We start from the raw sequence: 14,659 nt of genomic DNA, 5'->3' as shown, positions 1-14,659 counted from the left end.
AAGGGCCAGTCCACAGCACTGAAACCTCTCTGGAATTCCATCAGGGATCAGATGTGGGCCCTACGGGACCAGGAATGGGGAAGGGCCCGTCCCATTCTTGATGCTTCAGGGACAGAAATGAGGATTCAAACGTGCTTCTGACTCGAGGCTATTGCATTCATCTGATGCCCCAGAATCTTACAGACTCGGTTTCTCTTCCTGACAAGCTACCATCATCTCCCTCCCCTCCTCATCATCCTGCGACAGCCTGTCTCCTCTGCACCCCAAGGAAGGGGTCTCCCCAGGGGCGGGCTGCTCTGCTTGCCCAATGCCTCAGGCCGTACCAGGGCCCCTTGTGCTTCCCAAACAAGGCCATGCTGTGATCAGGCACACTGGGCACAGATGTGCAAGGAGCCACCCCCAGAGCTCTGCCTCACATGTGCCAGCTGCAGCTGGGCCCCTCAGCCCAGTCAGTGCCCAGGATGAGGCCCAGCCCTCCCCCAGGCAGCTGTCTCCTGCAGGGCAGTGCCCAGCAGGCCAATACAGAACCTGTGTGTTTGCTTCCAAACTGGCTCCCTTGGCCCCCCCACATAGGGCACCTGAGAAACAGCTCTCTGGAGGTCCCGGGGGCTTTAACATACTCCTTGCAGAGCAGCTGAGGGAGCAATAAAATTCTGGAGCACGATCCCTTCAGCCTGCTCTCCTGCCTCTGGACTCGGAGTCTGGAAGGACACCACAACCCAGTACCAACACCTAGCGTAGCTCCACGGGGGTGACTTGGCCCATACCCCACATCCCTGCTATACCTCCCTTCAAAGGGTGCTCCCCTGCCTCCCCTGACACCAGCCCCCACCAGTGGTCTGAAGACCCAAGCCCTCATCTTCCCAGTGAGTCTAGGGGGAAAGGACATCCCTCCTGCAGGACTCCCTCTGGCTCCAGCTGACTTGTGCCCTCGCGGTCAATCCCAGAGGATCTTCACACAATAGCCCAGGATCCCCCCTTCAACCACAGTGGGCCCTGAGAACAAGAAGGAGTCGACCTGGCCCCACCTCGGCAACAGATAAGCCAACAGCAATAATGAGCCCCTGCGTGCAAACTACAGGTGGTCCCAGGAGGAAGAGCCTGGTCCACTCCCCTTCGCTCCACAGCCCCCCAGCTCAGGTCCTACTCAGGCCTTCCCAGGAGCCATCCCTCTGAGTGGGCCAAGCTCTGTTTCTCCGTGCAGGGACAGAGGGCAGAAGTGCCAAGACTGGTACTGAGTACACCCAGGAAGGACTATGAAACCTGCCTCTCGTGAGAGCCAGCGATCTACGGCCTCACCTAGGGCACCTATAGGAAGGGGTAACAGATTTGCTTCCTTAAAGGCCACATTCCCTGCCATCCCAGTCCCCAGCTAGCACACTGTATGTGGTCTTCACAAATAAAAGAGCAGGAGAACACTCAGCTTGCAGACTCCCCATGCTCAACGTCCACCCCATCTTCCCCAGGGTCTCCCAAGCCCGGGGACCCAGCCTCGCCCATACACACATCAAATCCAGAATCACATGGTTGTCTTAACCCCCAAGACAATGTTACCCCAAGTCTCAAATGAGACCTCAAATCTGCCCACTCTTACTTGGCCCCTGAAAAGCCAGCCACCCCACCTGACCTAAAGGCAGACAGAGCCCCAGCTCAAGTGACCACTACATGTCCACCTCTGGGGGGCCACCAGCACTAACTGTCTTTAGTGCTGGCCTCACTCCCTGGTGGCTCTGCCCAGAATCAGAGTGACTCCTCGTCCAGAGCTGGGGCCCAGCAGGGGTGACTCTGAGGGATGAAAGCAGGGAGTAACGCTCTGGTCCCTGCACTGGGGCCAGACCCCGCGGAACCTCAGCTCCCAGATGCGATGCGTACGTTGCTCACCTTCTGCCAAACAGTCCTGCTCATGAGGCAGCCCCATCACCCCCCACCCAGATCAGGAGCTGCCCCAATCTCTCTCCCCAGCCCAGCCAGTCCTCAGGACCGGGGCTCAGCGCCAGAGAGGGAAACTGAGAGTGGACAGATCTGGACACCATGCGTTGTGTGTCCTTGGAAGAGTCGCTTAACCCTGCTGAGCTTCAAGTGCCTACTCTATGAAGAGAGTATCTGCACCCGCCTCAAGAACACAAGGTTCGGGTCTGTGACACACAAGCAGTACCTCATCCACAACAGGGATCTAGAAACAGTGATTCCCTAAAGGACTTTCAGAGCATCCCACACAGCCTGAGGAAGCCAGCTGATCAGGGGACCTACCACAGGGGCTTTCAGCAGAAAGAACCAGAAGCAAAGACATCAGGCCTTGCTTGTCTAAGCCTCCATTTTGCAGGTAACAAAACCGAAGCCCAAGGAACAGGACACACAAGGGCACAGGGCCCATAGATGGCTCTGACATGGCACATACCTGGGCCTTGAAACTCCTCCCATTTGTGGCCTGGGGGACAAGCAGCCTTAAGGGCTCCCATCCCTGCTCTAAAGAGACTCTCAGTGAGCTCCACTGGCAGGCAAGGGTGGGCTTGGACCTGGAGATTGTCCCAGCTGCTCTCCAAACCCCTCTCTTCCATCAGGTATCTGCCCAGACCCGGCACTCTCCCAGCTTGCCCCTTACTGTCTCCCAGCATGCCCCTCACTCTCACCCAGCTTGCCCCCTACTCTCTCCCAGCATACCCCCCTGGGGCCTCTCCTAGCATAACCCCCCACCCCGTCTCCCAGCATACCCCTCCTAGCCCTCTGCCAGCATGCCCCCCACTCTCTCCCAGCACGCTCCCCAGCCCTCTCCCAGCATGCCCTCTGGCACTTTCCCAGCATGCCCCATACTCTCCCAGCATGCTCCCCAGCTCCCAGCTCCTGGCCAGTGAGGGGACTGTCAAAGTTCTCCAAAGAAGGCCCCCTCTCCCAGGTTCCATTCCAGCTGTACTTTTACTTTGTCCTTTTACTTTGCACAAGCTAAGGCAAAAGGTCCCGAAGGCAAAAGACCTTGCCCCTTAAGGCAAAAGGTCACCCACACTCACCAGCTGCTTGTTGAAATTCTGGACACACTGTTCAAACTGCTCATCCTTTGTCTCATCCGCCTTTCCCAGTTTCTGGAGGACCTGCCAAGGCAGCAGGAGAAAGAGTTACCATAGGAAAGCGGGTGGCCAAACCAAAAGCGCCCAGTCACCAACACCACAGATGACTTCCCAACCCAGCCAACGTCCTGGAGGCCCACAGCCAGCATCACACAGCCCAGGGCACTGGGACCATCAGAAGGTCTTGTGGCTGCTGTGATCCTCAAAAGCCAGTCAGTCCATCAAGTCTTGAGACCTCCCCATCCTCTATCGGCCAAGAGGAGGAGCTTAGGTCAGGCTTGCCAGAATGACTGAAACCAGGAGGAGGGGGACACTCTTAAAGACAGCTTGAGGGGTCAGGTACCCCTCCTTGCTATCTCACACTGCACCTCTGTGGGTTCCACCCAATCCTGGTGGCTAAAAAGTGAGCTGAGCAAAAGAAGGGCCAGGTAAGGGCAGCCACACCTCCCCACATGACTCCATTTCCTGGTCCCAAGACTCTTGAATACCAGAGGGAGGAGCAGAGCAGCCCTGAGCTGGGAGGTAGCCACCCCAGGACACAGAGGGCAGCGAGGGGTGGCCAGGGGTCAGGCTGTTTGTATCACTAGGAGCCAGCTCGCAATCTGACTAGATTTTCAGATGGGACCTGCTCTAGCCATGCTGCTCCCTTCTCTACAAGCCAGCAGGCCACCCTGGGCCTACTCGTGGTACTCACACTCACACTAACACACCTACATTCACACACACATGCACACACACATATAGCTCACAGCCACCCGCTCTACTCCCATCTAGACATCTCAGAGGCAGACTCTTCTGATGAGTCACAACTGTGCTTTCTCAGCTGTGTGGGGAGGGCAGGAGGGGAGGGCAGATGTGGGGAGAGAGGTGGGGAGAGGCAGAGAGACCCAAGACCAGAAAAGGGGGAAAGACCTAGAAAAAGGAGGAGCTGGATCAGGAGCCTGAGAGGAAGTATCATGAGAGAGACAGAGGGGTGGAGGGAAGAAGGGGTAAGGGCAACAGGGGAGGAGAGGGCAGGGAAAGAGAAAGAGGACAGGCTGCAGAAAGGGGAAGCTGAGGCAGAGATGGGGTGGGTTTGCAGGAAGAGAGGACAGCAGAGACCACAATGGAGACAGAGACCCCCACTCACAGCACCTCCACAGGAAGCAGAAGGACAACACTGAGATGCTCAGCAGAGGCAGTGGCCAAAGCCCAAAAAGAAGGAGAAGAGAGCCTGGGCGGCTCAGTCAGTCAAGTGTCCACCTTCAGCTCAGGTCTTGATCTCAGGGTCCTGGGGTCCAGCCTGGCACCCAGCTCCCTGCTCAGCAGGACGTCTGCTTCTCCCTCTCCCTCCACCCCTCCCTGCTGTTCATTCTCTCCCTTTCTCAAATAAATAAATAAAATCTTTTTTAAAAAGAAAGAAGAAAGAAAGGGAGAGAAGGAAGGGTGGCGGTGGCGGGGGGGTGGCAGGCGGAGGTGAAAACTGCGGGCTGGACCAAGGGATGCTCTGTCCCAGAACAGAGCCTGGACCCTTTCCAGCCCTGACTGGCTGTAGGATGGCCCAGGCTGCCATGCTGCACCATCTCCAGCAGGCTTGGGGGCCACAGCCAGGCCCATCGGCTCTTAGACCTTCTCTCGGTGTGTACATTAAGGACATCACCAAGCGCCTGCTCTGTGCACAGCCATGGGCACCACTGCTGTGGGAGCAGATGCTAATCAGACATGAATCCAGCCAGAGAAAGGGCAGCGTGTGGCACTGCAGGAGCCTGGGTGGATAGCCATATAGCCTGGACAATCAGAAAAGGCTTCCTGGGGGAAGTGGCAGCTGCTCAGATGGCAGGGAGAGAGCATGCAGCAAAGGCGGGGAGACCAGAGAGATGTAAGGTATGTTACCAGGGAGTTTCAAATAACTTGAGGTGACCAGAAGCCACAGAGGATGGTGAGGGAGGATATGGGCAGCAGGAGGAGTAGGAATAGGCATGGGAGAGCAGCCCGCCTACAACTTTGTGCTGTAATGGTCACAACACAGTTTATTGGGCAAGTGCAGCTGTAGGCCAAAGGCTGACACTGAGGTGAGAGGCAAAAAGCAAAACAAAACAACCATGAGCAAGAAAATCAGTACTTCCCACCAGCCACAGGCCCCCGCCACCTCCCCCTTGGCAACCATACCCAGATGGTCCCATGGAAATGGGGTGGAGCTGTGGAAGCGCCTGGCCTCTCTGCACGGAGCTTGAGTGACTCACCCCCCATCAGACACAAGCCCCTAGGCCCCACCACCTCCAAAGACAGAAATGGAACACCAGGTGGGAAAGAACTTCCAGAAGTCAACAGAGGTCACTGAAATGAGCACGAAGCTCCCAGGAAGCTTGGTCAAGGCCAGGTCGGCCCTCAAGACAGGAGGACTGGGAAGGTAGCCCTGTCCACCCCCTATTTCTCTTCTCCCTGAGGAGATGTACTCAGTCGGCCAAAGGTCCCTAGTCCCAGTCCTGCCACCAGAGCGCCTGAGGGCCCCAAGCCCTCAGAACCTCACACACACATGCACACCTGGCCCCAGCTCCCCAGCCGGGATATAGGTCTTGCACCAGACAGGTCTTCACGCCAGCCACAGCAAGCAGGCCAGGCGGTGAGAAGACCACTGAGAAAAGGGACTTTCTCTGAGCCTCAAGGGCATTCTCATAAAGAGAACATGAGCACCCACCTTAAGGCTCGTGTCTGTAAAGTGTATCTCTGTGTGTGGCACACTCGAGTAACCAGTCTCTCACCAGGCCTTCAGAGCTGCTTTCACACAACGGGGTGGCAGGGGGGGGCAGGCCTGATACCAACCTTCCTCCAGGATGGATAGCAAACTCCTATCATCCTTCAAAACTTGGCTCAGATGACACCTCCGTGAAGCTACCCCCACCCCCTCTCTCCCCAACACTTCCGGTACCACTTAGGGCCAAGGACCTACTCCCCTCACTGCTGCGCCATGTGCCCAAGTGTCTGCCTCTGGCTGTGTCCAGCCCATGAAGAGTCTGAGGTCAGAGACGGTGTCCAGTCCTTTCCATGTCCCCAGCTCCTGCAGAGGGCTGGGGACAGGGCAGACCCAGAACTTGCTCTTGGTGGCTGCTGGCTAATCTAAGCCGTGAGCTTTGAGGACAGAGTCAAGACCTTGAACAAAACATCCCATCTCTCAGGCGAAGTATCCTCGTGCAAAAGGGAAGGCTGTGTAAAGTACTCGGCCTGACACGCGGACAGAAAGCTGAAGGTCACCCTTAGAATTAGGGTTAGAGGGGGCACTTCCATCAGTCTGAGGTCTGGTCTAGGGTGACATGGGCCAGCGCCAAGGAGCCCCAGGCCTGAAGAGCCAGGGTGCGGGGGAGTGATCGGCACAGGAAGGTGGCCCAGCTCCCCACTGTGCACGACCTCAGGCTAACAGCTTAACCTCTGTGGCCAAGGCTTGAGAAAACGCCCGGTGAGTGCATGCTGGCCTTGGCCTCATTAATCCTCACTGCACCCACCTCCTTTTAACAGATGACGCAGCCTGGGTACCCAACCTCAAGGCGCTGCTGAACTGGCTAAAAACAAGCTGGACATGCCTGCCTCGGAAGAGAGACCAGGACAAAACTCGGTCCAGTAAAATCCCACAAACTCCCGCTACCAGCTTCCATTTTTTCCAACCGCTGTAACTGGAACTCCTACCACGGCCCAGCCACTGGGTAAGAGGCCTTTCTGATCAGCTGCTGTCAAGCCCCAGACCATGACCACAGCCCGTCCCCTCCCGACCATGGCCGTGGGCCTCAGCAGCACCAGAGCTCTATCCATTCAGCATGCAGTTAGTGGGGCCTCTTGGCTCTTGTGCCAAGCTCACACGCAGACCACTGAGAGCAGCAGGGGGACTCTGGGTGTCCAGAGGGGCCTGCTCCCAGGGACTCAGGGAATGCAGGACAACCAAGGCGGTTACAAGGGATGAGCAGGAGTCGGTGGGCAGAAAGGCCTGGAACAGGAGTCGGTGGGCAGGAAGGCCTGGAGCAGGAGTCGGTGGGCAGGAAGGTCTGGAGGCAGAGAGGCAGGATTTCCACTGCCTGCCGAGGGTTATGTAGGGGGAGAGCCCCAGACACTCTGGCGTCACACTTTCACACTTGTCAAACACTATGTCACACCCTTTCACACTATGTCTGCCTTTGCTATAAAATAAAGGGGAGCCTTTCTGATTATGGGACAGAGGACAGGTGCACAGGCCCTGCCACCTCGGTGTTAGCCCAGGGCGGGGGCGTAGAGACGGTTCAGCAGCCCAAACGGCCAGCAGTCCAGAAAGCCTCATCAGGGCCACCTCTTCTCAGCACGTCCTCACCCCAGCCAGAAGGCAGTGGAGCCCAGGTGCCCCCAAAGGGACCGTGCAGGGCAGGGCAGAGACGAGCAGCCGGTGGCAGAAACAAACCTCCTTCTGAGAGCATCCACACTCCCACCTCACTGAGCCTGGGCCATGACCCAGCACCAGCAGCCCCTCTCTGAGCAGTGGAGGAGGCACACCAGGGCTCAGGGGGAGCTTTGGAGGAAGGAGGTGCCCCTCTCCCAGCCTCTGTGCTTTGACCTTTCTCACAGCCCAGAGCATCCCACTCCCACAGCCAGCATGGGGCGTCCTGCCAAACCCTCACCTCTCCTCCTCCCAGCCAGCAAATGGCCCCTGGGACAAGACACCTGTGTCTCTGCACAGCCATGCTTACATGACCACCAACCCCAGAAGAACAGGAAAGCCCCTAGGGACCAGGCTGGTTTGAACTAGGAGCAGTTGATCACTCAATTCTCACCGAGCCCTGAGCAAAGCACATTATAGTCGCCAAGCGCCCCCTCCTATAGTTGAGTGTCTTCACCTCCGTGTGACAGATGGCAGGGGAGTACAGATCAGTCAGGACACACAGCCTAAGGTCTTACAGAAGGGAGTAAGCTCTGAGCTTCTCTGCTGCTCCTGGTCCCCAAAACTTGAGGAGGGGCACCCCATAGGCCTCACCCGGCACAAGCCACTCCAGCCCAGCAGATACAGTATAGGTGAGCATGTCTGCAGGCCCTCACCCCCTGGGCTGACGGTGGGTGGCCCTGCTTGGAGCCCTGAACTCAGGACAGTCCCCTCCCAGGGGCTCTAAGCCCTCCTTCCTCCAGAGAGGGACTGAGTTCTCCTGCACTGAGGGGACACACGTTCACATCTGAATGGCATGGCACAGGGCAGGAATAAGTGCTCTCTAACCCAAGGCTAGAGAGAAGCACCAAGTCCAGGGTCCTAGGAGGGAAACCCCAGGGAGGCAGGGCCCATGTTCCCAATCAGCCCTGGTCCCCAGGCTCTGGGCCAGAAAGAAAGGCTGGGGGCTCCTCCAGCATCTACGGCACACCTTGTCATGGCTGCTACAGAGGCATCTCATATAGCCAAAGAGGGTGGGGACCCACCCACACCTTACCCCAGTGTCCCCAGAACCCCAACCCTCACACATACACAGTGGGGAGAGGCCTCATCTGGCTCCCCTCCAAGGACCCACCACCCAGCTGCTGAGACCCCGCCAGACCTTCATCTTCCTCATCATCTCCTCCTGGCGCCTGCCCAGTGGCTGCCTCTGTTGGGGTTGGTGGAGAAGTGAGCTGTACCCGGGGGGCTGGGCGTCACCACCTCACTGCTTCCTCCCAGGAGAGCTTGCGGTCCGGGGGGACCACAGCAACAGGATGCACGTCCTCGCACCTCACACAGAGGCTCCCAAACAGGCAGGACACACAGACTGACACACAGGGGGCAGGCAGGTATAAGGCCAGATTTTCCCACAGAGCACTCAGCACACACAGCCAGGCCCTATTCTGAGGAAGACACCCCAAGAGGGAAAAAGCCACAGCTTCCCCCTCCCCAGGCAAACATGTCAGTTTGGCATACTCTGCCCCCTCTCCCCAAGGGGCCTCTGGGTTTCTGGCTCACTCCCTGTCACCCCGGGCTTTCTCTCTGTGGTCAGCTCTGGCTGCCTCCTTCTGCACCACCTCTGCCACACACAGCAGGGGTGGGCCAGGCAAGGCTGGGGAGCTCTGTGGCCCCACAGAGCCAGCCCCATTCCTCCTGCTCCTATGCTGCAGGGGCCCTTGACCCACGTGACGGACTCTGACACTAGTGGTGTGAGCCTGTGGCCATGCTCCTCTGAGACCCTCTGGCAACCCAGGATCTGGGCAGGACCCCAGCAGCACCCACAAGAGAGCACAGGAGAGGAAGAAGGTAGGTCCCCAAGCCAAACACTTTGCATATGCCTCACTGACACACTGCAGATGACTCCAGAATGAGCCATTTCTCCAAGGAGCCCTGGCTGTCTTCAGGAGCAGGTGTGTTCATTGCTATTAGGTATCCTTGCTCCTGAGTATCTCATTTAATCTTCAGGCCATTTCCTGAGCTACACATTCTTTCCCCGAACCTTAGAGATAAGAAAAGTAAGGCTGAGACATTAAGTAATAAGGCCACATGGCTAAGAAGGAGCAAAGCCAGGACTCTGTGGCTTTTCAGTGGCCGTGAACAAGTGTGGTTCAGATCTCATCTGCTGTGGCAAACGACCTAGACCTCTAGGTCCATCACTGTGTCCCCGCTGAGGCCACACAGTCCATGGGCTTCTCTGGCCAGTGATTGAGTCAGGGAGGGGGGTGTGATGGCAGAGGCAATTGGCTCCAACAGGTGAATCTGGCCTGGGAATACCCCACCAGCCTCGCTGAACCCTGCTATGCTGCCCTCCTTCCCTGGCCCCTTCTTCCAAAGTGAGAGCCTGGCATTCTCACTTAATGAGAAAGAAGATAGAGGCATAGAGTGCCAAAGTAGCCTGGTGCCTGGCCAAGGCTAGAGCCAGGGCTCCTGACTCCTGGGTCCTTTCTCCTGGGCACAAGGAAGTAGCTGTGTCTTCCCTTCTAGCATCCAGCCCCAGCAAAGTCTGCCCCCTCCTTCCAGAGAGCCCCATGAACTCACTCACGAAGCAGTCAGTCAGCTTTGCCTTCAGAGCAAGCAGCTGTGCTTCCCCCAAAGGCTGAGGGTCTCCCAGTGACCAGTTTGCCATTGAGCAGCCCCAGGCCTGCTGTGCCTTTCGGGTGTGCCAAGGAGAGGAGGGGAGAATGAGGGGCCTGACCTCTCTGGGAAGGAGTCTGGCCCCACTCCAGCCCTGCTTCGACCAGCAGTAGGGAGAAATCACTGAGGCTCCTGCCTGGGAGCAGAGCCCAGGGTCTCAGAAAGCAAATCCAACACACGGCAGAGTATCCCTGGCCAGTAAAACTCCTTAGCCCTCTGGCAGCCCCAGGCTGGCCACACATCAGGCTTTCCCTTACAACTTCCCAGAGGCTCAGAGACTTTTGAAGAAAGGTAAATGTTGAAACACGAGCCTTGGGCAAGAGCCAGGAGCAGGATTCCATCCCCGGGAGAATGCTCCCCAGCACCGAGGCCCCCCACACAGCACCCGGCTGCACACTCGCAGGCTCCCAGGCACAGGCGGCAGGCACACCTACTACCCTCGTGTTCAAGTGCTGATGCTCGCCCACGTTGTCTGCGCACACACGCTCACACACACTTCCTGATGGGGCCCTTCAGTGGCCCCCAGACACAGCAGGAAGGCAGCGGGAACCACAAGGAGGCCACAGAGGCAGGAAAAAAGCAGAGGAGAGACCAGGAGACGCTGTGTAAGAAGAAGCCAAAATGAGGAAGGGGAAATGGAGAGAAAACCAGAGAAAGGGAAACCAGCAGGAACCCAGAGAGCACAAGAGCTGGGGTCTAGGCCAGGGAAGGACCCAGCAGCTCCAGGCAGGTGGGTCTCAGGGAGGAGAGAGACCCTAAAGACTCCAGCTCCCTCTCCCTACCCCAAACACACACACACACACACACTCAAGCACACGCACACATTTCTGCCCCCAAAAGACAAGCCTGGCCAAGGGGCCCTAGTCCCTTCTCTTGGTCTCACTGCACCCCCATCCCAGGACCTCCATTTCCCCAGGCTGGCTGCAAGGTGGTGGCAAGGGAGGCTGGCTCTAGGGACTGGAATCTGGCATCCTGCCTTCCTCCCAGGGGAAAAGAGATGCCTGCCCACCTCCTGCTCTGGAGGGGTCCCCTCACCATCAGATCCCAGCCCAGCGGGGCTCCCCGCAGGCTCCAGCTGTGGGCACTGCAACAGCCCTCCTCCTGAGCTCCACAAAGATCACACTACAAGGCGTGACCCCAGCAAGCTGGGTCCAAGGACCCACCTTGAGGGAGGCCCATCACCTCTGACACCCGCTTTCACTGGGCTTACTGAACATCCTGAGGTGGGGACTGTCATCTCATTTAACAGATGAAGGAACTGAGGCTCAGAGAGGTCACTTAGCTAGTAAGTGGCAGAGCCAGGCCCCAGACCCAATGGACTCCAAAGCCCAAATTCAACTTGTAATTCTCCAGTAAGGACTGCACAGATGTCCAACAGTCACAGGCAGCACACTTAGGGTTTACTATAAAAGATTCATCTTGCTGCTATTCCATCTTGCTGCATTCCAAAAATTTAACTGGCAAAGAAAGCACTTTTGAAGGAGCACCTGGGTGGCTCAGTTGGTTAAGCATCTGACTCTTGATTTGGGCTTAAATCCTGACCTCAGGGCTGTGAGATCAAGCTCTGCACTGGGCCAGGCGTTGAGCCTCTCTCTCCTTATTCCCTCTGTCCCCAACTCTCACCCTTTATTAAAAAAAAAAAAAAAAAAAGGCACTTTTGTGACATAACCAACACAGATAGACAGATTGTGTAGCAGAATGCAAAGTTTGCAAAGATTTTTGCCATGAAATACAAAACTAGAAAAACATTTCCAGGTTCCCACTAGCCCACTGAGGTTGGGCTGGGCTGGGCTGGCCACACCCCTGCCCTCTCCCAACCCAGGAAGCTCCTCCCCTCATCTCGGCTTGGTAATCTGTTTCTTTTAAGAAGTCCTTGTATTCTGAAGTCATTGTTCCCTGACAACAGTCTACAAAGAGTGACTAGCCTTGCTTGGGAGATGGTCACTCTAAAATTACCTCCTTCCTCTTTTATTGATTTTTCCCTTTCCTTTACGAAATACTGGTGAGAGTGAAGAGTGATGTTTGGTTCTCTCTTTTACAACCCTAACTGAATATATAAACACTTTGCCCTCACGGATATCAGTCCCACCACAATGCCTTGAAATGTGACTGGTTGGTCAAAAGCCAGAGTGCAGAGAGCTCCGTGGCCCATGTCAGTTGTCTGTCCATCAATCCTTCAGTCCCAGGGCTGGAAGCCTAACCCCGGAGACAGGTGAGGGACTGGGGTCTGCTCTTCCTCCATACCCACCTCTCCAGATGGAAGGGAAGGCTCCCTCTCCAGGTGCCTACAGCTGAAAACCACCCTCCTCCCCTCTCTCCTGGGAGAGGAAATTCCAGCCAGTTCAGCAGATAAGCCTATGGCCAGTGGCCAGGGTGGGGCCACCCAGAGCCCAGGGGAAGCTACAGTGCAATGGGGCGGGGGAGACCGGAACAGCCCACAACAGAGCATAGGGGAGCAGAGGCAGCAGAGGCCCACGTCAGGATGGGGAAGGGGTTAAGGAGAGCCCAGAGGGCCCAGCTGAGCTAGGGTAGTTGAGGTGAAAGACATAAAACAGCAGCAGTCACCCATCCAAAGGTGTCTAAAAGGCTTACAGGAGTTCCCCACATCTATGAGAAGAGGGAGGTGTTCCACAGATGAGGAGACTGGGGCTCAAAGCCTGGGATCTCAGGGCAAAGTCAGGTGAAAGGAAGTTTAGGCTAAAAGAAGCACTGGAGCCCCAACGGAGTGCTGGAGGGGCCCTGGCTGGGGACAGGCTCCCCTCCCCTCCCCTCCCCTCGGGGACCACCCACCAGATTGAGCCATCCCTAGTCAATAGCAAAATCAGGCTTCCAAGTGAATAGTTCTTCTGGAAGGGCCAGAACCACCCAGATGGAGGCAGGCCACCCCCTTCCACAATCAGAAACCACCCAACTGTCCAGACCTCCCCAAAGAGCCCTCCACTCCTCCCATCCACACTCCAGGGGGAGAAAGGAACTTTTTACCAACTTCCCAGGAGGGGTCAAGCTGCTCTCTTCTCAGGAGATCCCACTGGATTTTGACCCTCACATACAGCCCACAGTGAGCAGTCCCTACTCCTGGACTCTGGGATGTGGCCTCCTGGGCTGGGAGAGCTGTAGTGGAGGCTCATCTTGGACACCCTCCCCCAGCCTCCCTGGCTCTGTTCTGCAGGGAGCAAAGCAAGATCCCTAAGCCAATACTTGAGAGAAGGCATGACTGGTGATAATACAAGTCTCTAAACAAAAACAAAGCAGTGCACAGAAAGAGTGATGCAAGGGAGGTGCTGTTCTTAGGAAGCAGCTCAGAGAAGTGACAGTTGAGACCTGATGAAGGAGACAGAGCAGGCCAAACAGAGTACAAACAAGTGCAAAGGCCCTGAGATGGGAAGAGCAAGGTCAGTGCAAAGAGAAGGTAAGAAGGTGGGTGAAGGAGGAAGAAGTCCTAAAATGCTATTCTGAGCTGAGCTAAGCTGAGCACTCCACACAATTTACCTATCAATCTCCCGGAATCCTCACAAGGGAATAGTAGTAGGATCCCCCACTTTACAGATGAAGAAACTGAGGCATGGCTTTAAAATCTCCCCAAGGTCACAGAGCCAGTCAGCAGGGTGGCGGGAATCCAAACCCCAAGCCTGGTCCCAGAGGGCACGTGCTCTTACCACTGCACAAACTACCCTAGCAGCCAGGGCCAGACCACAGGGCCTTAGCTGGAGGCCTCTGCTTTGAAGCTCTGCATGGAAATAGGAAGCCCTGGGGAGCTCTGCTCTGACCCACAGTGCTAGAACACTAAGGCTGCTGTTGGGGACAGACCCAAGAGCAGGGTGAAGCAGGGAGCCCATTTAAAAGGTGTCCTCAATGACCCAGATGGAGCCACAGGCAGGAAATGCCAGGTTTGGCAAAGGCAGGAAATGTGAGCAGTGGCTGAATATGGGATGACCGAGAGAAATGAAGGAGACTCCAGGGTCTGAGCGACAAAGGGAAGGAGGAGTCATTACCCAAGATAGGGACATGGTGAGTCTGAGGTGCCCAGAGATGTCGGGGAGGGCAGGGCAGTGGGGACACAACAGCCAGGACCCCAGGGCAGCCAGGGCAGAACGCACCATCGGGCTCCTGAACCCCCATTCCCTGTCCACTTCCCCCCTCAGTCACTCCTGTCTGGGATGTCCAGCTCAGAGTGTCTAGTATGGACAGCTGCAGGGGAAGGGGAGAGAGGGAGGAACATCTCCCGCTCAGAACTTCTTCTGGTGTGAGAAGCCCCACAGCAGAAGATTCAGGGAGCAGGCCCAGGCTCTGCAACGCTGGGCAGGGAGTACCCCTTTCTGAGCCCTGAGCCTCATCAGGAAACACGGAGCAAGACAAGGGAGGATTAAGTTTGGCTGAGTAGATAAGAGGGCCCAGCCCAAAGTGGTAGCTGATTTCCTTTCTATTCCTTCGCCCGTAACTTGACCTGGGATTCCTTATACCCAAGCCAGAAAGTTCAAGCAGCCTCTCCCACCTAAGTCCCCCCCGCCCCACCCTCTCACCCCCGGTCCACACATGCCTTGCATGGTGCCTGCCACCAAGCGCACCT

The 14,659-nt window shown here is 56.7% G+C and overlaps 1 protein-coding gene across 22 annotated transcripts in view; it reads right to left on the bottom strand.

Moving 5' to 3' along the window:
- BIN1 (bridging integrator 1) overlaps positions 1-14,659 on the bottom strand; it is a 54,070-nt gene that overhangs the window by 23,804 nt on the left and 15,607 nt on the right. For all 22 annotated transcript variants that reach the window (XM_004777797.3, XM_004777798.3, XM_045066454.1 and 19 more), the window contains exon 2: positions 3,006-3,086. In XM_004777797.3, the coding sequence (XP_004777854.1) occupies positions 3,006-3,086 (81 nt within the window). The remainder of the gene's footprint in view (positions 1-3,005; positions 3,087-14,659) is intronic.

Source organism: Mustela putorius, unplaced genomic scaffold (assembly GCF_011764305.1).
Source record: "Mustela putorius furo isolate JIRA1106 unplaced genomic scaffold, ASM1176430v1.1 tig00003867_pilon_pilon_pilon, whole genome shotgun sequence".
NCBI classification, from domain to species: Eukaryota; Metazoa; Chordata; class Mammalia; order Carnivora; family Mustelidae; genus Mustela; species Mustela putorius.
The sequence above is the reverse complement of the archived record's forward strand: the minus strand, read 5'-3'. Positions and strand labels throughout refer to the sequence as shown.